Source organism: Leucoraja erinacea, chromosome 3 (genome assembly GCF_028641065.1).
Source record: "Leucoraja erinacea ecotype New England chromosome 3, Leri_hhj_1, whole genome shotgun sequence".
Classification (NCBI taxonomy): domain Eukaryota; kingdom Metazoa; phylum Chordata; class Chondrichthyes; order Rajiformes; family Rajidae; genus Leucoraja; species Leucoraja erinaceus.
The window spans coordinates 3192231-3211800 of NC_073379.1; the positions used below are offsets into that span (position 1 = coordinate 3192231).

The window sequence follows — 19570 nt, forward strand, 5'->3', positions numbered from 1 at the left end:
GAGATGGGAGCAGAATGCAAGGTATGAAAGTTTCCGATGTCACAAAAATAGGTAGGAGAACGTCTTGTGATTTAGGTTTCTGCAACGGGATAGGATTAGATTGACTGAGTAGGCAAACAGTTGACAAATGCAGTTTAATGCAAAGCTTTAACAGTCAATATTATATAAATGGAGAAAGATTGCCAATGAGCGGTGTGAAAAGGAGTCAGATATTCTTATGCACTGATTCTTTGCATAAAGTGTGCAAAAGGTTAAAAGGCAGGTGCAGCCAGTGGTTAAGAAGGCAAATGGCAAGAAGCCCTTTAATCCAAGGTGGTTGAAATTTAAAAATAGGGAATATTTTACAAATATAGAGTATTGGTAAGACAACAACTGGCGTACTGTGCATAGTTTTGGTCAACTTACTCGTGATGCCACACCTGGAATACTGTGCATAGTTTTGGTCGCCTTATTTAAGTTAGGATACATCGACATTGAAGGCAATCCAAAAGAGATTCACTTGGCTAATTCCTGGGATGAGAGGATTACCTTATCACAAGCAGCTAAAAAATAGATCTGTATTGTTTGGAATTTAGAGAAACGGGGGTGACTTTATTGAAACAGGCAAGATCTTTAAGGATCCTGAAAGGGTAAACATTGAGTTGTTTCTGCTGAGGGAGAATGTCAAACAAGAGGACATATTTGCAAAATTAAGAATGACAATTTAATACTGAGGCACGTAGGAATTTTTTAAGAGGATGATGAATCTTTAGAATTCTCTCTTCTGGTGGTTGTTGGGAGCTAGATCATTGTGGGTATTGAAAGTAATACATACATTTTTGAAAGATCAGGGAACTCAGGGTAAGATAGAACGGCACAGAAGAAATGAGGTCTGACCAACCACGGTCATACTAAAAGGTGGGGCAGTCCTCAGGGTTCGAGTAGCCTGCTCCTACTCCAATTTTCCGAAATTCACATGTATCATTTTTTATTTTAAAAGTATGCAGTTAACTGTTTTATTAGCTTTGGATATTCTTTCAAAATCTTAAAATAGTTCCTTCAACCATATAAAACAAAATTTTTCTTGGTATCTGGATTTTAAAAATCGAGGTTTGTTCTAACCACCTCCAATTAAGGGTTTATCCAGTTGTATCATAAAGCCAATCAGAGTCTCCCTCTTCTGAACATCCCTAAAATCCAAATGCAATGAATTATTTTGGTGTATTACACCGAGTGGCTTCTTCTCTCAAACACGCACATTATGAATGTACCTACCCTGTATCCAAGAAGTCCTTCTGGTGTATTTGCTGCTCTTTCTTCTGTGAAGCGTCTCTTCTGTGGCCCAGGTGGTGGCATTGGGTTATTGTTACCCGAGGCCTGGAACTGATATTCTGAGCTGGACATGGAGAGCGGCATGTGGGTGGAGTTTACAGACTGAACCTATAAACGACCAACACTTAGTTGGAGTAGTTTTTCAAAATGAGGAAACGCTCAAGCCATCATTACAAAAGCTGAAAATGCCAGGGTTTGTTTTCACTAGTATTATTCCCCAAAATGACAAGGAACATTAACAATTCATGCAAATCCAAATGCATTACTAACGGCTATACTCCAAGCTATAGTACTCAGAGCTCAGTCATTCATTAGAAGTAATTACATCTTCACACGTGGTTACATAATATTTTACAAAGAAAACTGAAATCAATCTGAATGTTATTGAATATTATTTCCAATGCCCAAATCTGAGATAAAGTTAAAAAAATGGCAGTCTAATTTATCATTGCAACACATTAGCTCACACCAAACCTTATTTCAAAGCTCATTGACTGACGTTATACAAGTTTGTTTTATTTATGTTGTCACCTGTTGCAAATTTGCTCCAGTTTGTTGCAAAGGCTGTTGTGTAAAACAAGGTCCTGGCATTGGTTGTGGCATTTGAAAGTTGTTCGGCGATCCTTGATTCACCATTCCTGACACCACTTGGTTCTGATTCATCTCTGTAGGCATTCCAGTAGCATAAGATGTTGGAAGAGGCTGCCTAAATTGCTGTGTAGTAAACTGTGCATTTGTGTTTGCAAACGTGTATGGGACAGTTGTCTGTGGCTGAATTGGATAGGGCTGTGAGGTCATCACTGGAGGTAAAACAGAAATAGGATTCTGGGCAGGACCAATGACTGGAGACGGTGTCACCATGGAATAAACTGCAAAACATTGAAGATTTAAAAAAATAAGGTTCATGTTCAATTGTGTCACACATGATCAAAAATTATCTTTGCTTTTTCTAATTAACTGGTGAGATTACAAACCTAACATGTCAGACAATGCCTATTGGAAAGGAATTCAAATACTGTTCAGCAATAGCAATGCCAGATTCAACCTTTCCTCTTATGGGGCAATCTATTCATTTTGATGTATCTAAATCCTTTTTATAGTAAGGATCATAACTGGTTACATTATTACACATATGACCTAACCAATTTTACCAACTAGTTCAATTCTGTCCTTATTCTACAGTGAGATCATGGTTGGTATACCGCACCTTCCCATTATATAATATGATTACATTGACGTCAAAGAAATTAATCTATTCTCAGCAATGAATAGACATCCGCAAACCGCTGGAAATGTGAATTGATTGAAAACTAACCAACCCACACCAGCCATTAGTATTGGGGGAAGGACCAAGGAGAGATGGACACAGAAGCACATACTTACTTTCTCTGCCGTTCTCCCCCAACCCTTCATTTCTCTCTTCTCTATCCTTACCCCAAACTTGACCCCACTATTTGGCAAACAAATTAAACTGAAGATGCTGGAATCTGAAATCAAAACAGAAATGCTGGAAGAACTTTGCCAGTCAAGCAGCCAAGTTGAAAGAGAAACCAGTCAATGGTTTGGTTAGTGAGCCTTCTTCCTTCCTCAGTTCCTCCAGCATTTGTCCCACTATCTGGTACCCTACTGTTCCTCCACCATTCTATCCAAAGGCCGACAGCAATTCTTCTGCACTTCATTCTCTCTGTTTACATCCATTCCGAATGTGTAGGCATAAAATGCTGGAGTAACTCAGCGGGTCAGTCATCATCTATGGAGGAAAGGAATAGGTGGCATTTTGGGTTGGAACCCTTCTTCAGAGTCTGCAGAAGGGTTCTGATCCAAAACATCACCTATTCCTTTCCTCCAGAGATGTTGCCTGACCAGCTGAGTTACTCCAGCACTTTGCTTCTATATTCGATATAAACCAGCATCTGCAGTTCCTCCTATCCATTCCTAATGTGCCAGGAGTAAAGGACTCCTGGCACATTAGTCCACCAAAAGACTTGGGTGAGCAAGGGTTCTGGTTTCCAGATTTGCCTTGTAAGATGGTCAAACCTTATGATCTGAGCATCAGGTTTGCCCATACGGTGGCCAGTTTACAAAGTGACCCATCTCTCAGTCACTTGGGCAGAAAACACTTTGTAAAATGATGCCGTGGAATATTCAAGAGTTGCCTTTTCCTAAAACTGGTCCCTAAAAGAAGGTGGGAGCAAATTGTTTTTTTGTGTTTTCTAGCATGCACTCGGTTCACCTCAAGAATGATTTTTAAATGTAATCGTATCATTAAGGGGTTTGTGTATGCAGTAACAGTAGTGTGCTTTAGCAACAATTAAGTGCTGGCGCTCAGTAAAACAAATTGCTGCATAATTTTAATCTGGGAGGTCATACCAGTGAGTGCAGCATTGTTGTTAGGCTATCTCACTTTCTCATTCCTCCACAATTTTATTATATAATTAAAATATAAAATACATACCAACAGCCACAAACAAAATCAGCATATTAGAAATACTTTGTTTATATTCAGAAATAATTCTTAATAGTTTTTAATAATAAATCAACGTGTAGAGATTGTATCCATTTGATGCATTGAACAGTGAACATGCGGCTGCATACCACTTCTGAAACTTGGTAGTGTTAAAGTCTATGGTTCTAGGGTTTAAACAAGTCAAATCCATAAACTTGTTTAATTCTGAAAATCGTGGAAGTAAATAGTTTCGGAATAGCTCTCAATCTATATTAGATCGGTACTGAAATCAATTTCCAAAACTTCTTCCACACACTGAAATAGAGGCCTGACCAACCATAAACCATTATATTGACAACTAAAATAAATGAAATTCTATTGTTTAAAAAGACCATGATGAAGCATCTTCTCATCACTATTAGTTGATTAATACCATACATATTTTGTTTTGAACTCACTGATTAATGAAGGAAGATTCGAATAGAAAATAGTTCAATTCTGTCCTAATTGTACAGTGAGATCATGGTTGGTATACCGCACCTTCCCATAATATAAAATGATTCCTTTGACGTCAAAGAAATTAATCTATTCTCAGCAATGAATAGACATCCTCAACCCACTGGAAATGTGAATTCCAAAGATTCACCATCCTGAGTGAAGATATTTGACGCTGAAGTGGGTGGTATCATAATGAAGGTAGACAAAAGTGCTGGAGAAACTCAGCAGGTGCGGCCGCATCTATGAAGCGAAGGAAATGGGCAACGTTTCAGGCCGAAACCCTTCTTCATATCCAAGCCGGTATCATAGTGTAGATGGGTTATCAAAAATGACAGCAGGAGCTTGATCAGCTGGGCAAGTGGGCTGCGGAACGGCTAATGGAGTTTAATGCAGATAAGTACAAAGTGTTGACTTTAGGGATGTCAAACCAAGACCTTCTCAGATTTAATAGTACAAGAACATGGTTCTCTGAAAGTGATGTCACAGATAGATAGGATGGTCAAGAAGACTTTCAGTACATTGGGTTTTATTAGTCAGATTCATGAGTATAAAAGTTGGGATGTTATGTTACATTGTATGAGACATTGGTGAGGCTACATTGTGTTCAGTTTTGGTCCAGTTATAGGAAGGATGTCATTAAGCTGGAAAGAGAAGATTTATGAGGATGTTGCCAGGACACAAGGACCTGAGCTGTAGGGAGAGATTGAGCCGGATAGGACTTTATGCCTTAGAGCGCAGGAAGCTGAGGGATAATCTTATTGAGGTGTATAAAATCATGAGGGAAATGGATAAGGTGAATGCAAGTCTTTTACCCAGAGGAGGGGAATCAAGAACCAGAGGAACATAGGTTTAAGAAAGGGGAAAGATTTAATAGGAATCCAAGGGACAACATTTTCACACTGAGGGTGGTGGGTATATGGAACAAGCTGGGGAGATAGTTGAGGCAGGTACTATAACAATATTTAAAATACATTTTGACAGATACATGGACAGGAAAGGTCTAATAATAAATAATAATACATTTTATTTATGGGGGGCTTTCAAGAGTCTCAAGGACACCTTACAAAACTTTAGCAGGTAGAGGACAAACATGTAAGGGGAATGAAATAAATAGTAGAGACATGACTAGTACACAAAGTAAATATAGAATACAATACAAAACACAGTATGAGGCAATTAATGCACAGATGAAAAGGGACGGCATGTGGGGCTAAGGATAGGCAGAGGTGAAGAGATGGGTCTTGAGGCGGGACTAGAAGATGGTGAGGGACACGGAATTGCGGATCAGTTGGGGGAGGGAGTTCCAGAGCTGCCCTGGAGAAGGCTCTGTCCCCAAAACTGTGGAGGTTGGACTTGTGGATGGAGAGGAGACCAGCTGATGTGGATCTGAGGGACCGTGAGGGTTGGTAGGGGGAGAGGAGGTCAGTGAGATATGGGGGGGCCAGATGGTGGAGGGCTTTGTAGGTGAGGATCAGGATTTTGTAGGTGATCCGGTGGGAGATGGGAAACCAGTGAAGTTGTTTGAGGACTGGAGTGATGTGATGCCAGGATTTGGTGTGGGTGATGAGTCGGGCAGCTGCGTTCTGGACCAGTTGGAGTCGGTTGATGTAGGTGATGTAGGTGGAGCTGATGCCAAGGAGAAGTGAGTTGCAATAGTCCAGTCGGGAGGAGATGAAGGCATGGATGAGTCTTTAGCCAGAAAAAGCACATAGCACGCCTTGAAGAAATGAGACTCCAACTAATAGATAAATATGACCAATTCTTAAGGAGTTGGTCTCCTTTCATCGACTTTTTGGAATCATGTGATGCAGCGGTACCGTAAAGATTGCTGATTTCAGTTCATGACGTGGATAGATCTACATCTCCGAATACAGATTTGAAAAATTCTCTTTTAAGGGGCCTTCTCTTCTATTTCTACTTTCCACTTTTTCTTTTTCTTTATTTTTTTATATACACACTTCACGTTTTTCTACTCTCTACCATCTATTTTTCCACTTTTTCCTCTTTCTATTGTTTTCTTTTTCTTGTCTTGCTTACTTCCTTTTCATAACATAAAACTAGAGGTTGTACATAGAATGGATTACGGTATGACATAGTTGGCACCTAAAATTAGGTTCCACTGTACTGTTTTGTATTGTATTAACTTCTAATAAAATAAACAAAACAAAAAAACAAAAAAAAACAAAAAAAAGCAGCCTACCAGAGGACCTGGAGAAATTCAGAGACCAGCAGAGGAGGACAAAGGACTTAATTAGGAAAGGGAAAATAGATTATGAAAGAAAACTGGCAGGTAACATAAAAACTGACTGCAAAAGCTTTTATAGATATGTGAAGAGAAAAAGATTAGTTAAAACAAATCTAGGTCCCTTGCAGTCAGAAACAGGTTATTGATCATAGGGAACAAGGACATGGCAGAGCAATTGAATAACTACTTTGGTTCTGTCTTCACTAAGGAAGACATAAAAAATCTGCCGGAAGTAGCAGGGGACCGGGGGTCAAATGAGATGGAGGAACTAAGTGAAATCCAGGTTAGCCGGCAAGTGGTGTTAGGTAAATTGAATGGATTAAAGGCCGATAAATCCCCAGGGCCAGATAGGCTGCATCCCAGAGTACTTAAGGAAGTAGCCCCAGAAATAGTGGATGCATTAGTGATAATTTTTCAAAACTCTTTAGATTCTGGAGTAGTTCCTGAGGGTTGGAGGGTAGCTAATGTAACACCACTTTTTAAAAAGGGAGGGAGAGAGAAAACGGGGAATTACAGACCAGTTAGTCTAACGTCGGTAGTGGGGAAACTGCTAGAATCAGTTATTAAAGATGGGATAGCAGCACATTTGGAAAGTGGTGAAATCATTGGACAAAGTCAGCATGGATTTATGAAGGGTAAATCATGTCTGACGAATCTTATAGAATTTTTCGAGGATGTAACCAGTAGAGTGGATAAGGGAGAACCAGTGGATGTGTTATATCTGGACTTTCAGAAGGCTTTCGACAAGGTCCCACATAAGAGATTAGTATACAAACTTAAAGCACATGGTATTGGGGGTTCAGTATTGATGTGGATAGAGAACTGGTTGGCAGACAGGAAGCAAAGAGTAGGAGTAAACGGGTCCTTTTCACAATGGCAGGCAGTGACTAGTGGGGTACCGCAAGGCTCAGTTCTGGGACCCCAGCTATTTACGATATATATTAATGATTTGGACGAGGGAATTGAATGCAACATCTCCAAGTTTGCGGATGACACAAAGCTGGGGGGCAGTGTTAGCTGTGAGGAGGATGCTAGGAGGCTGCAAGATGACTTGGATAGGCTGGGTGAGTGGGCAAATGCATGGCAGATGCAGTATAGTGTGGATAAATGTGAGGTTATCCACTTTGGTGGCAAAAACAGGAAAGTAGATTATTATCTGAATGGTGGTGGATTAGGAAAGGGGGAGATGCAACGAGACCTGGGTGTCGTGGTACACCAGTCATTAAAAGTAGGCATGCAGGTGCAGCAGGCAGTGAAGAACAGGAAGACTGATTATTATCTGAATGGTGTCAGATTTGAGTATAGGAGCAGGGAGGTTCTACTGCAGTTGTACAGGGGCTTGGTGAGACCACACCTGGGGTATTGCGTACAGTTTTGGTCTCCTAATCTGAGGAAAGACATTCTTGCCATAGAGGGAGTACAGAGAAGGTTCACCAGACTGATTCCTGGGATGTCAGGACTTTCATATGAAGAAAGACTGGATAGACTCGGTTTGTACTCGCTAGAATTTAGAAGATTCAGGGGGGATCTTATAGAAACTTACAAAATTCTTATGGGGTTGGACAGGCTTGATGCAGGAAGATTGTTCCCGATGTTGGGGAAGCCCAGAACAAGGGGTCACAGTTTAAGGATAAGGGGGAAATCTTTTAGGACCGAGATGAGGAAAACCTTTTTTTACACAGAGAGTGGTGAATCTCTGGAATTCTCTGCCGCAGAAGGTAGTTGAGGCCAGTTCATTGGCTATATTTAAGATGGAGTTAGATGTGGCCCTTGTGGCTAAAGGGATCAGGGGGTATGGAGAGAAGGCAGGTACAGGATACCGAGTTGGATGATCAGCCATGATCATATTGAATGGCAGTGCAGGCTCGAAGGGCCGAATGGCCTACTCCGGCACCTATTTTCTATGTTTCCATGTTTCAGCAGCGGGCGGTGTGAGAGAGGGTTTGAGTTTGGCGATGTTGCGGAGATGAAAGAAGGAGGTTTTAATGACATGGCGGATGTGAGGCTCAAGGGAGAGGGTGGAATCAAAGATCACGCCAAGGTTGCGGGCCTGGGGAGATGGGTAGACAGTGGTGCCGTCGATGGTGAGAGTGGGGTTATTGATTTTGCTGAGTGTGGCTTTGGAGCCTATGAGGAGAAATTCTGTCTTATCGCTGTTGAGTTTGAGGAAATTATGTTGCATCCAGGTTTTTATAGCTGACAAACAGGAGTTGATATGGGAGAGGGAGGGGTTGTGGGGGGATTTGGTGCCAAGGTAGATCTGGGTGTCATCAGCGTAACAGTGGAAGTCCAGATTGAAGTGGCTAGATGGATATGGGCCAAAAGTGAGCAGGTGGGATGAGTAGATGTGGTATCTTGGTCGACGTGGACAGATTTTGCTGAAGGGCCTGTTACCGTGCTGTTTGACTCTATTTACCCTTCACTTGTGCTAAACAACTAACCATTTACACTAAAATGAGGAAGAATACACTCTTGCTCTCCAGGCATGGAAAGCAGCTATTGTACATTTCACCAGGGTCCTTTGATGAAATTTATGGAATTGGTAAAATCTTCTATCGTCCCTTCTAGATTTTATAAAATAAATTCATTCAATATTGCCTAGCACAACAGGATAGTTCTTCCTTGTCCCAGGAATGAAACTTGCAATCTTGACACTTATTTTCATGATGCTTCTTGCCTTAACATTTAACTCTCTTACTTGGTAATATAAGTAATAGACATGACATTATTATTTATATCCTTCAAAATTCACACCACAAAGTATACCTGATGGTGGACCCAGTCCTGTTGTAATCTGGCTTTGGTATCTGGTATACTCTGCATATACCTTAAAAAAAGATAGCATTCACCTTGTATTAGTTTGCAAATTAATATCAATACATGCATATCATTCTTTGACATTATGCATCCATGGCTTAGGTCCAAACACAACCAGGGTATACCTTATTACTGCATTATATTAACATCTTGGTAACATTTTCTGTCTATAAAGAATGACTTCATTAGTTCTTCCAACATTAAATGCCTTCACATCAGTCACCCTGTGGCTTGAATCATAAAACAGTATGCTTTCCCCACACACTCCCCAAAGAGTCTGAACATGTAATCATCGTTAATAGACTATTGTGTTTCTATTAGCCATTGTCATTCTGTTTAACTTACATATTGGAAAAAGCAATTAACGTCGCTGTGCAAATAAGCGGCATGTGGAGGAAAAGAGTTAAGATTTCAGGTTGATGACCTTCAATCGAAACTCCGACTGAGAAACAAATGCATTTTATGTTGCAGACAGGGAGGAGCGAGAGTAACAGGGTGGAAACCAAGCTTATCCAGATGACAACAGCTTCCAGCTAAGAAAGATTGATGAATGATAATTGATCACAGCTGATCTGTCAGAATGTACATCGAAGGGGATGCATGTGAGCAGTAGAGAGAGAAAGAACATTGTTGGAACTGGAGATTGTGGAAGATACAAGTGAATGGAAATCTGAATTTATAATAAATAGTCGTAGAGTGATACAGCGTGGAAATAAATGGGCCATTCGGCCCAACTTGCCCACACCGGACTACATGACCCAGCTACACCAGTCCCACCTGCCTACGTTTGGCCATTATCCCTCCAAGCCTATCCTATCCATGTACCTATCTAAATGTTTCTTAAACGTTGGGACAGTCCCAGCCTCAACTACCCTCTCCATAAACACCCACCACCCTTTGTGTGAAAGAATTACCCCTCGGATTCCTAATAAATCTTTTCCTCTTCACTTTAAATTTATGTCTCCTCTGGTCCTTGATTCACCTTCTCAGGGCAAGAGACTGTGTATCTACATGATCTATTCCTCTCATGATCTTATACACCTATATAAGATCACCCCTCATCCTCCTGCGCTCCAAGGAATGGAGTCCAACTCAACCTCTCCCTATAGCTCAGACCCTCTAGTCCTGGCAACATCCTCATAAATCTTCTCTGTACCCTTTCCAGCTTGTGAGGAAGTTAGCTGAATATAGGAAATATTCAGCAGTCCAGGCAACATTTTAGAGAGACTGTATTAATGTTACAGGTTAATAATGTTGCAGAGAACTGGGTATTTTAGAGGAAAAACAAAAAGTTATTGAAATTGTTGAATTGCATATGGAATCCTAAGGTTTGTAATGTGTCTACACAGATGAAGTGCTGCTCCTCCAGCTTGTTAAGACTTTTTTGGAGCAGGCTGAAGACCACAAACAGAATAGTCAAAGTGGGATGGAGGTTTAAACTGACTGGCAACTGGAATTCAGTGTCACTGCTGCAGATTAAACAGAGAGAGGTATGTTGCCCATCTTCTTTTGGTTTCTTCAATGCAGAGACTACATAATTTACACCAAACACACTAAATTTGATGGGTAAAAGGTTGCATGGGAAAATGCCGTGGGAAAGGAAGTGGTTGAATGAGGCGGAAGAGTGAGCAACAGAGGGAACAGTTCCCCTTTGGAATGCAGAAAGAGAAGGGAATGCCGTTGGTGGAATCTTACTATGGTGGCAGAAATTGACTGATCCATTAAACATGGAGGGTGATGGAGTGGATATCAAAGAAATGGGGAATCTGACCCACGTGCTAGCTGAAAGGGGGCATGGCAGATGAAACAAACAGACATGATTAAAAGTTTTATCAACAGTGGAGAGCAAGTTGCAGAAATAAAAAGATTTCAAAAGATTTGTTGTGGGAAATCTTACCAGAACTGAAATGACAGAGAAGAGAATGCAGACCTCCAACCCTCCTTTCACAGAATTCATGCAGTCAAAATATCTGTGGAACTCTGAGCGCTTCTGTTAATGGATATTGGTCACAAACTTGATTAAATCCTTCCGAGAGTACTTTTTAATCTAACTTTCGATTCCACCCTACCAGTTCACAAGGCTTTCAACCATACCTCCTTTGTTTCCCACACTTTTGAGTATAAGAGTCAGCAAGGCATGTTGAAGCTCTAAGACTTTGGTGAGGCCACATTTGAAGTATTGCGTGCAGCTCTGGTTGCCCTATTACAGGATGGATGTGGAGGCTTTGGAAAGGATGCAGAAAAGATTTACCTGAATGCTGCATGGATTAGGTCCGAGAAACTTAGATTGAGAGGAGATGTGATAAAAGTATGTAAAGTTAGGAGAGGCATAGATAGATAGGGTAGTCAAAATGTTTTGTCCCAGAATGAAAATGTCAAAAGCTAGAGGGCATAGCTTTAACGTGAGAGGGGCAAAGTTTAAAACATGTGCAGGGCAGTTTTTATTCCCCACACAGAGGATGGCGGGTGACTGAAACGTGCTGCCAGGGAATGCAGGGAATTCAAGGACGTGCAGACAAATGAGATTAGTTTATCTTTCCATCATGATCGGCATTGATAATGTGGGCCAAAGTACCTGTTGCCGAGCTGTACTGTTCTATGCTGTGCCCTTCTCACAATTCTCTTATGCTTAACTTCCATCTACCAGTTCCACAATCACGGGATAATTTTGTACAATATCCATCACCAGACTGATCTACCAGAGCGCTTGTCAACATTTCAAGCACACCATTCCCTCCGTGACTCACTGGGTTTACTATTTCATCTCTGCCAACCATTTCACTTCTCATGGCATTTCCTCATGCAATCTTAGGGAAAACATTTTTTTCTCTTTCCAGCATCAGCCCACATCTCACAGTTGCAGTTGGGTTTTTTTTCACTCTGTCCCCAATGCCATTCATAAATCTCTGGCTCCACGAACCTATACAAATCAGCTGTTGATGTTAATGCCCTTGCTCTCAACAGACTCTGATTGGCCTCCAGTGTTTACTGGTTTTATTTCTGATATCCAGCATCTACTTTTACTTTTACATTTTAATATAATTTATTACTTACTTTTATTGTGTTCAGTTCTGAGCACGTTATAGGAAATATATTGTCAAGCTTGAAAGGATTCAGAGAAGATTTACGAGGATGTTGCCAGGACTAGAGGGTCTGAGCTATAGGGAGAGGTTGACTAGGCTGGGTCTCTATTCCTTGATCAAACCTCTGTGACCAATGCTGGCACCTGACATATATAAAGATTTACCTGAATGCTGCCTGGATTAGGTCAGAGAAACTTAAATTGAGAGATGTGATAAAAGTATGTAAAATTAGGAGAGGCATAGATAGGGTAGTCAAAATGTTTTGTCCCAGAATGAAAATGTCAAAAGCTAGAGGGCATAGGTTTAACGTGAGAGGGGCAAACAATATATATGTACATGTGGGAGATACTGTTAGTAGCTTTATAGACGACATGAAAGCGGTGTTGTGGATAGTGAGGAATGTTTTTAAAGGCTACCGCAGGTGGAACTTAGGCATGACAAATGCAGGGTAATGCTATTTGAAAAATGAAATAGGAATAAAACATGCACAGGAGGGTGCTAAGGACATTAATGAACAGTGGGACATTAGAGTTCAAGACATAGAGTCATATAGCACGGAAACAGGCCCTTTGGACCAACCTGTCCATGCCGACATAGATGCTTGTCATAGTTCACCCACAACTTCTTTGACTCCTTTCACTTTCTCCAAGCCATGAGCACTTGCATGGGCCCCAGGATAGTTAGATTGCATTAGAGAATGATGTGCTATTCTAGGTTCCAAATTATAGGAAGGATGTCAGTGCTTTGGAGAGTGTGCAGAGGAGATTCACCTGGATGTGCTTGGACTGGAGGACTTTAATTATATGCTGGGTTTCCTTGGAGCAACATGGCCAGTGTTGACCTGACAGAAGTAGATGAAGTTATAAGAGGTAAAGATAGGCTAGATCGTTGAACTTTATTTTCAACGATAGGCATATCAAAAACAAGAGATCAAAGATTTAAGGTGAGCGGAAGGAATTTTGAAGAGGATTTCAGTGGTGCTTTTTTTTTCAGATGGTTGCTATCTGGACCTCTCTGCCAGGGAAGGTGATGGAATGGGTGATGGAATACATTCATTGCGTTTAAGATACAATTGGACAGGCACTTAAATTATCAAGACTTTTGGACTAACGTTTGACATGCAATATTCAAGTAGGTGGGTTTTCAATAATGTTGTGATAGAGAAGGAATTATAAATGCATTTAAGGTCATTAATGATAATAATGCATGTTTTGAAAATTATAGCGGAAGAATTGCCACTTTAGGCTGTTTATTCAGGAGGTGAGTGAACGAGCAAAAGAGATTAATGGTACCGAAGAAACGGAGCAGAAATAAAAGTAGAATTTCAAATTAGACTTTTTGAGATTGGGGTTGTGGAAAGAAACAAAGTAATGGAGTTTCATCTGAATCTAGTACCATGACCTTTGCAACATTTAGAGTTGTTAACAGAATAAACACCGAACACTCCAAATTATCCAGTATGCAAGTTTTAAAATATATTTCATATATGCTCAAATGCAATTCATGATTTATCCTGTACTTAATATAAAATCCAAAATCTATCTTAAATTATCTCAGGTACTTTCTTTCAGATACAATTGCTTCAAGTTTCTACACAGCTTCTTTACCATGGCTGCAGTCTGCTATGGCTAGCTCACTGCACATCTCAGACAAGTGAGAGATCCACTTCCATCAGGTTTCTCATCAGCACCATAAAGCTGGTCGAGTCCTGAAACAGGAGTTGCAATACCTTGGAAAATATTAACCTCTGTTCACTTAACCCTGGAAGCAATTGCACACAAAGAAATAGCTGCACAAATAACTTCTGATGATAACTTCAAGGTTTACTGCCTTTAACAATTAATAAAGAATACTACATTATAGAGCAGTCACAGCCATATCTATTCCTGCTCTAATCTATTATATCATACATGCAGATTAGACCTAATCTATATCATACATACAGTTCCTTAACTAATTGATTGCTATTTAAAGAGCAAACTGATTTGGTTTCCCTCTTCCATAAACTATGCTTGTGAAGACTCAAATTTTCTACAACAATTATTTTACAAATAAATCAACATAGAACTTAATCTATTCATCAAGAAAGGGCAATTATTGCAGGGGATAGTAATATTACTTATTTTGGGGAAATGCTGCAAGCAACACATGATACTAGATATGCCATAGCAGTAAAGAAACACACACTGGCTTCTCCTAACTATCATGTGTATTTCAGGAAAGTGAAGAGAACCTAAGGACATATATGTAGGAAAAGGGATTAGGTCCTGCAAAGTGAATATTGGGGGTTAGACATAAATTATCAGGAGGAGAACCAATATCCTTAAAAGAGGTTTGCTGGTGCTACTCGAGAGAGTTTAAACTAGCGAGGCAAGGGGTGGGAACCAGAGTAGTAGGTCAGAAATTAGAATGAGTGATGAGAAGGTAGAGGTGAGGATCAGTAAGTCTCAAAGGAAGGACAGGCAGGGTGAGTTGAAGGAATGTTGTGTCGCAATGGGCTGTCATCTGTTTATTTCAATGAGAGTCTTGAGGAGAGAGCAGATGAATTTGCAGCATGGATTAGTGCTTAGGACTATGATGTTGTGGCCATTACAGAAACGTGGTTGAGAGGGGGACAGGACAAGCAGCTCAATGTCATGGGGTTTCAGACGTCATCAAGAGAGAGGTAAAAGAAGTGGAGAAGTTGCCCTACTACTCACAGAGATTGTCACAGCGGCACTCAGAGGACATAATGTAGGGTTTGTCTACTGAGGCAATGTGGGTAGGGCATAGAAGCACCTGTAAAAGCAAGCGGGAGATAGAGGAGTAGATGTGTAGACAGATTACCAAAAGATGCCAAAGCAACAGAGTTGCCTTCGATACAAAAGAAGCAGCATATAATCCTCCAACATTTTCGCCACCTCCAACAGGATCCCACTACTGGCCACATCTTCCCATCTCCACCCCTTTCTGCTTTCCGCAGAGACCGTTCCCTCCGAAAATCCCTGGTCAACTCGTCCCTTCCCACCCAAACCACCCCTTCCCCGGGTACTTTCTCCTGAAACCACAGAAGATGCAACACCTCCCCCCTCGACTTCATTCAAGAACCCAAACAGTCTTTCCAGGTGATGAAGAGGTTCACTTGCATCTCCTCCAACCTTATCTACTATATCCGCTATTCCAGGTGTCGGTTCTCTACATTAGGCGAGACCAAGCATAGGCTCGGCGATCGTTTCGCTGAACACTTCCACTCAGTCAGTCTTAACCCACCTAATCACCCGGTGGCCCAGCACTTCAACTCCCCCTCCCATTCCCAATCTGACCTTTCTGTCATGGGCCTCCTCCATTGTCAGAGTGAGGCCCATTGCAAATTGGAGGAACAGCACCTCATATTTTGCTTGGGTAGTTTACACCCCAGCGGTATGAACATTGACTTCTCTAACTTCAGATGGCCCTTGCTTTCTCTGTCCATCCTCTCCCACTTCCTAGGTCTCCCACTAGTATTACTGTCTCCAACTACATTCTATCTTTGTCTCACCCCCTCCCCTGACATCAGTCTGAAGAAGGGTCACCCATTCCTTCTCTCCAGTGATGCTGCCTGTCCTGCTGAGTTACTCCATCATTTTGTCGAACAGAGTTGTCTTAATGGGTGACTTTAAATTCCCTATTATTAACTGGGATATGCTCAGTGCCGAAGGCTTGGAAGAGGCAGAATTTGAGAGGTGTATCCAATAGGGTTTCTTGAAACAGTATGCAGATACTCCAATCTGAGGAAGGAACATACTGAACCTTGTGTTGAGAAATGAGCCTAGCCAGGTGACAGGGACTCACATGGAAACTCAAAACAAAAGCACTTCACATGGAGGGAGTGGCCCTGGAATCTTCACCATTATCTGCAAACCACATAAAGACTGTTAGGAAAAATACAAAGGAAGTTTGTTGCTGATTATTATCTATCCATCAGCTAGCCATCACTTGAAAATATCACCAATACAGGGAAGGGTGAAGAAAGCACTGACAGATGACTTTTGACAACTGTTATCGAGAATTCCTTGGTAGCATACTACATACAAACTGGTAGATATCTAAAAGGGTGTCAGTTACCAGGTGGATCCTACTGTAGGAAACAAGGGAAGCAACACATGGAAAATCTATTTGGACAAACCTTCACCAATCTTCCCCTAGTAGGTTTCTCTCTCTCTCTCTCTCTCTCTCTCTCTCTCTCTCTCTCTCTATGGTTGTATTGGATAGAGTGACCACTTCATTGTCCTTGTGGAAACAGTCACTTCTTCACACCGAAGGCATCCTGTGATGTGACACTTCCATCATATTATCAAGCACCTTCAGAGTCAAAATCCCAGCATTCCCTCTATAGAATCTTCTCACCTTCGCCAATGACTGCAGCAAAGCATATCAATGGCATTTCACCAACTTCCAAGGTCAATTAGAGATCTACAATTCCCCTCACAGAACATCCAAAAGCATCTTCAAGACCTTTTGAAGTGTAAGGACTCTGTAATGAGCAATAAATGCGAGTCTTCTAGCAACACCTACTATCCATGAATGAATAAAAAATGTGGCCACTTTGATTTCAAAGCATTATCCTACTTGATGTACAGTGTGGGAAAATGTTACAAATTGTACGGAGCAATTGAAAAAAATAAATACATATAATAATTCTATTAGCTATTACAATTCCATAAAGCTGACGGTCAAGACAAAATGTTTAAGAAGGAACTTCAGATGCTGGAAAATCGAAGGCAGACAAAAATGCTGGAGAAACTCAGCGGGCGAGGCAGCATCTATGGAGCGAAGGAAATAGGCCACGTTTTGGGCCGAAGTCAAAATACTGCTTTTAAATTGATTAATTCTCAGACATAAGCTAGGAAGGAGGATGTACTCCATTTTTGTCTGGAAAGAATGGGCCAAATCTGCTTTAAGTACTAATTTACTACGATGCAATAGCATAGTGCTTTTGAAACTGGAGTAGTAACAGACCTTGTCAAATGATGCAGACACACAAGTTCAAAGCAAACCACAAATGTACACGCATTTCATAAATTACGCATGGAAACAAACATGGAGCACGACAACTTTAAACTACCGGATTAACAAAAATGCTACAAGAAACTACGGCAGAAGGAAATTCACTATCAGCTGCCCGAGGGATGGGAAATAAATGGGAAATAAATCTTTGGTGTAAAATAGCATCTGCACTGCCTTCCTACACAAGTAAATGCTGTCCATGCCAATAATAGCCAAATCCAACAAATGAACATTAAAAAGCATTTACTGACTACTAACGTCAAACAATCCTTGTTCGAGGCGTACCGTGGGCCTATCCCCGAAATTTACCTCTGCTACATTGAAGACTGCATTGGTGCCACCTCCTGCACCCATGCAGAACTCACTGACTTCATCCATTTCACCACTAACTTCCATCCGGCACTCAAATATACCTGGACCATTTCCGACATCTCCCTACCATTTCTAGACCTCACTATCTCCATCGCAGGTGACAGACTACTGACCGACATCTACTACAAACCCACAGACTCCCATGGCTATCTGGGCTATACTTCTTCCGACCCTGCTTCCTGTAAGGACTTTATCCCCTACTCCCAATTCCTCCGTCTACACCGCACCTGCACCCAGGATGAGGTGTTCCGCACCAGGGCATCGGAGACGTCCTCATTCTTTAGGGAACGGGGGTTCCCCTCTTCGACTATAGATGAGGCTCTCACCAGAGTCTCCTCTATATCCCGTAACTCCACTGTCACTCCCCATCCCCCCACTCGTACCAAGGGCAGAGTCCCCCTTGTCCTGAACTTCCACCCTACCAGCTGTCATATACAACAGATAATCCTCCAACATTTTCAACACCTCCAACGGGATCCCACCACTGGCCACATCTTCCCATCTCCTCCCCTTTCGGCTTTCCACAGAGACCGCTCCCTCCGTAACTCCTTGGTCAATTTGTCCCTTCCCACCCAAATCACCCCCTCTCCTGGTACTTTCCCTTGCAACTGCAGGAAATGCTACACTTGTCACTTTACCTCTCCCCTCGACTCCATCTAAGGACCCAACCAGTCGTTCCAGGTGAGGCAGAGGTTCACCTGAACCTCCTCCAATCTCCAATTTATTGCATCCGCGCTGCTCTAGGTGTCAACTGCTCTAGAGCTTCGCCCTACACCTCCGCACAGTTCGTATTAACCAACCTGATCTCCTGGTGGCTCAGCACTTCAACTCCCCCTCCCATTCCGAATCCAACCTTTCTGTCCTGGGTCTCCTCCATGGCCAGAGTGAGTCCCAAATTGGAGAAGCAGCACCTCATATTTTGCATGGGTAGTTTACACCCCAGTGGTATGAACATTGACCTCCAATTTCAGGTTGTCCTTGCTTTCTCCCTCCTTCCCCTCCCCTTCCCAGCTCTCCCACAGCCCACTGTCTCCGCCTCTTCCTTTCTTCTTCCTGCCCCCTCTCCCCCCACATCAGTCTGAAGAAGGGTCTCGACCCCAAACGTCACCTATTATTCCTTCGCTCCATAGATGCTGCCTCCATAGAGTTTCTCCAGCATTTTTGTCTACCTTCGATTTTTCCAGCATCTACAGTTCTTTCTTTTACATACTGACTAGTCTTGATTGCTTAAAATACTTGGTAGTAATTTTGATGCAAACAGAAAGGTACATTAAGCTGCATGTACCCAAGGTGCACACAGGGAAGGTCAGACAAAAACAGGGACATCATGCTTGGGATGACAATCTATAAAATGTAATGAATTTCTGCGAATGAAACTAAACTTCAGCCTAGACATGGTTGGAATGTCTAGCCTTAACTGCTAGCACATAAGAGAAGACGGCCAGACTGGTGGAATCAGTCACTGCCAGACCATCCATTGCTGGAAAATTGGTGGTGGACCTGTACCATAAAGCCATAATCTACCTTCTGCATGGCTGCGTTTCCCTTATTCCTCAATCATGTCATGGTGGATGAGCATTAAAGTGCCCATCAGCTATCTTTAAAATCTACTTTAGTCTGTTTAACTATGCCTCTCAAATTCTGATGCTGGGATAATTGGAATTTGAGTTTGCAAAGTATTACTCGGCAAAACATTTATCAACACTACAACAGTTTCAGAAAATGTCCTAGTGCACCGAAGCATCTTCTAAATCAAAAGAGACCGATACTGGA

The 19570-nt window shown here is 41.7% G+C and overlaps 1 protein-coding gene across 1 annotated transcript in view; it reads right to left on the reverse strand.

The window, feature by feature from the left end:
• khdc4 (KH domain containing 4, pre-mRNA splicing factor) overlaps positions 1-19570 on the reverse strand; it is a 59066-nt gene that overhangs the window by 11421 nt on the left and 28075 nt on the right. The window contains exons 9-11 of the mRNA XM_055631493.1: positions 9267-9327; positions 1843-2180; positions 1255-1419 (exon numbers count right to left, since the gene is read on the reverse strand). Of these exons, the coding sequence (XP_055487468.1) occupies positions 1255-1419; positions 1843-2180; positions 9267-9327 (564 nt within the window). The remainder of the gene's footprint in view (positions 1-1254; positions 1420-1842; positions 2181-9266; positions 9328-19570) is intronic.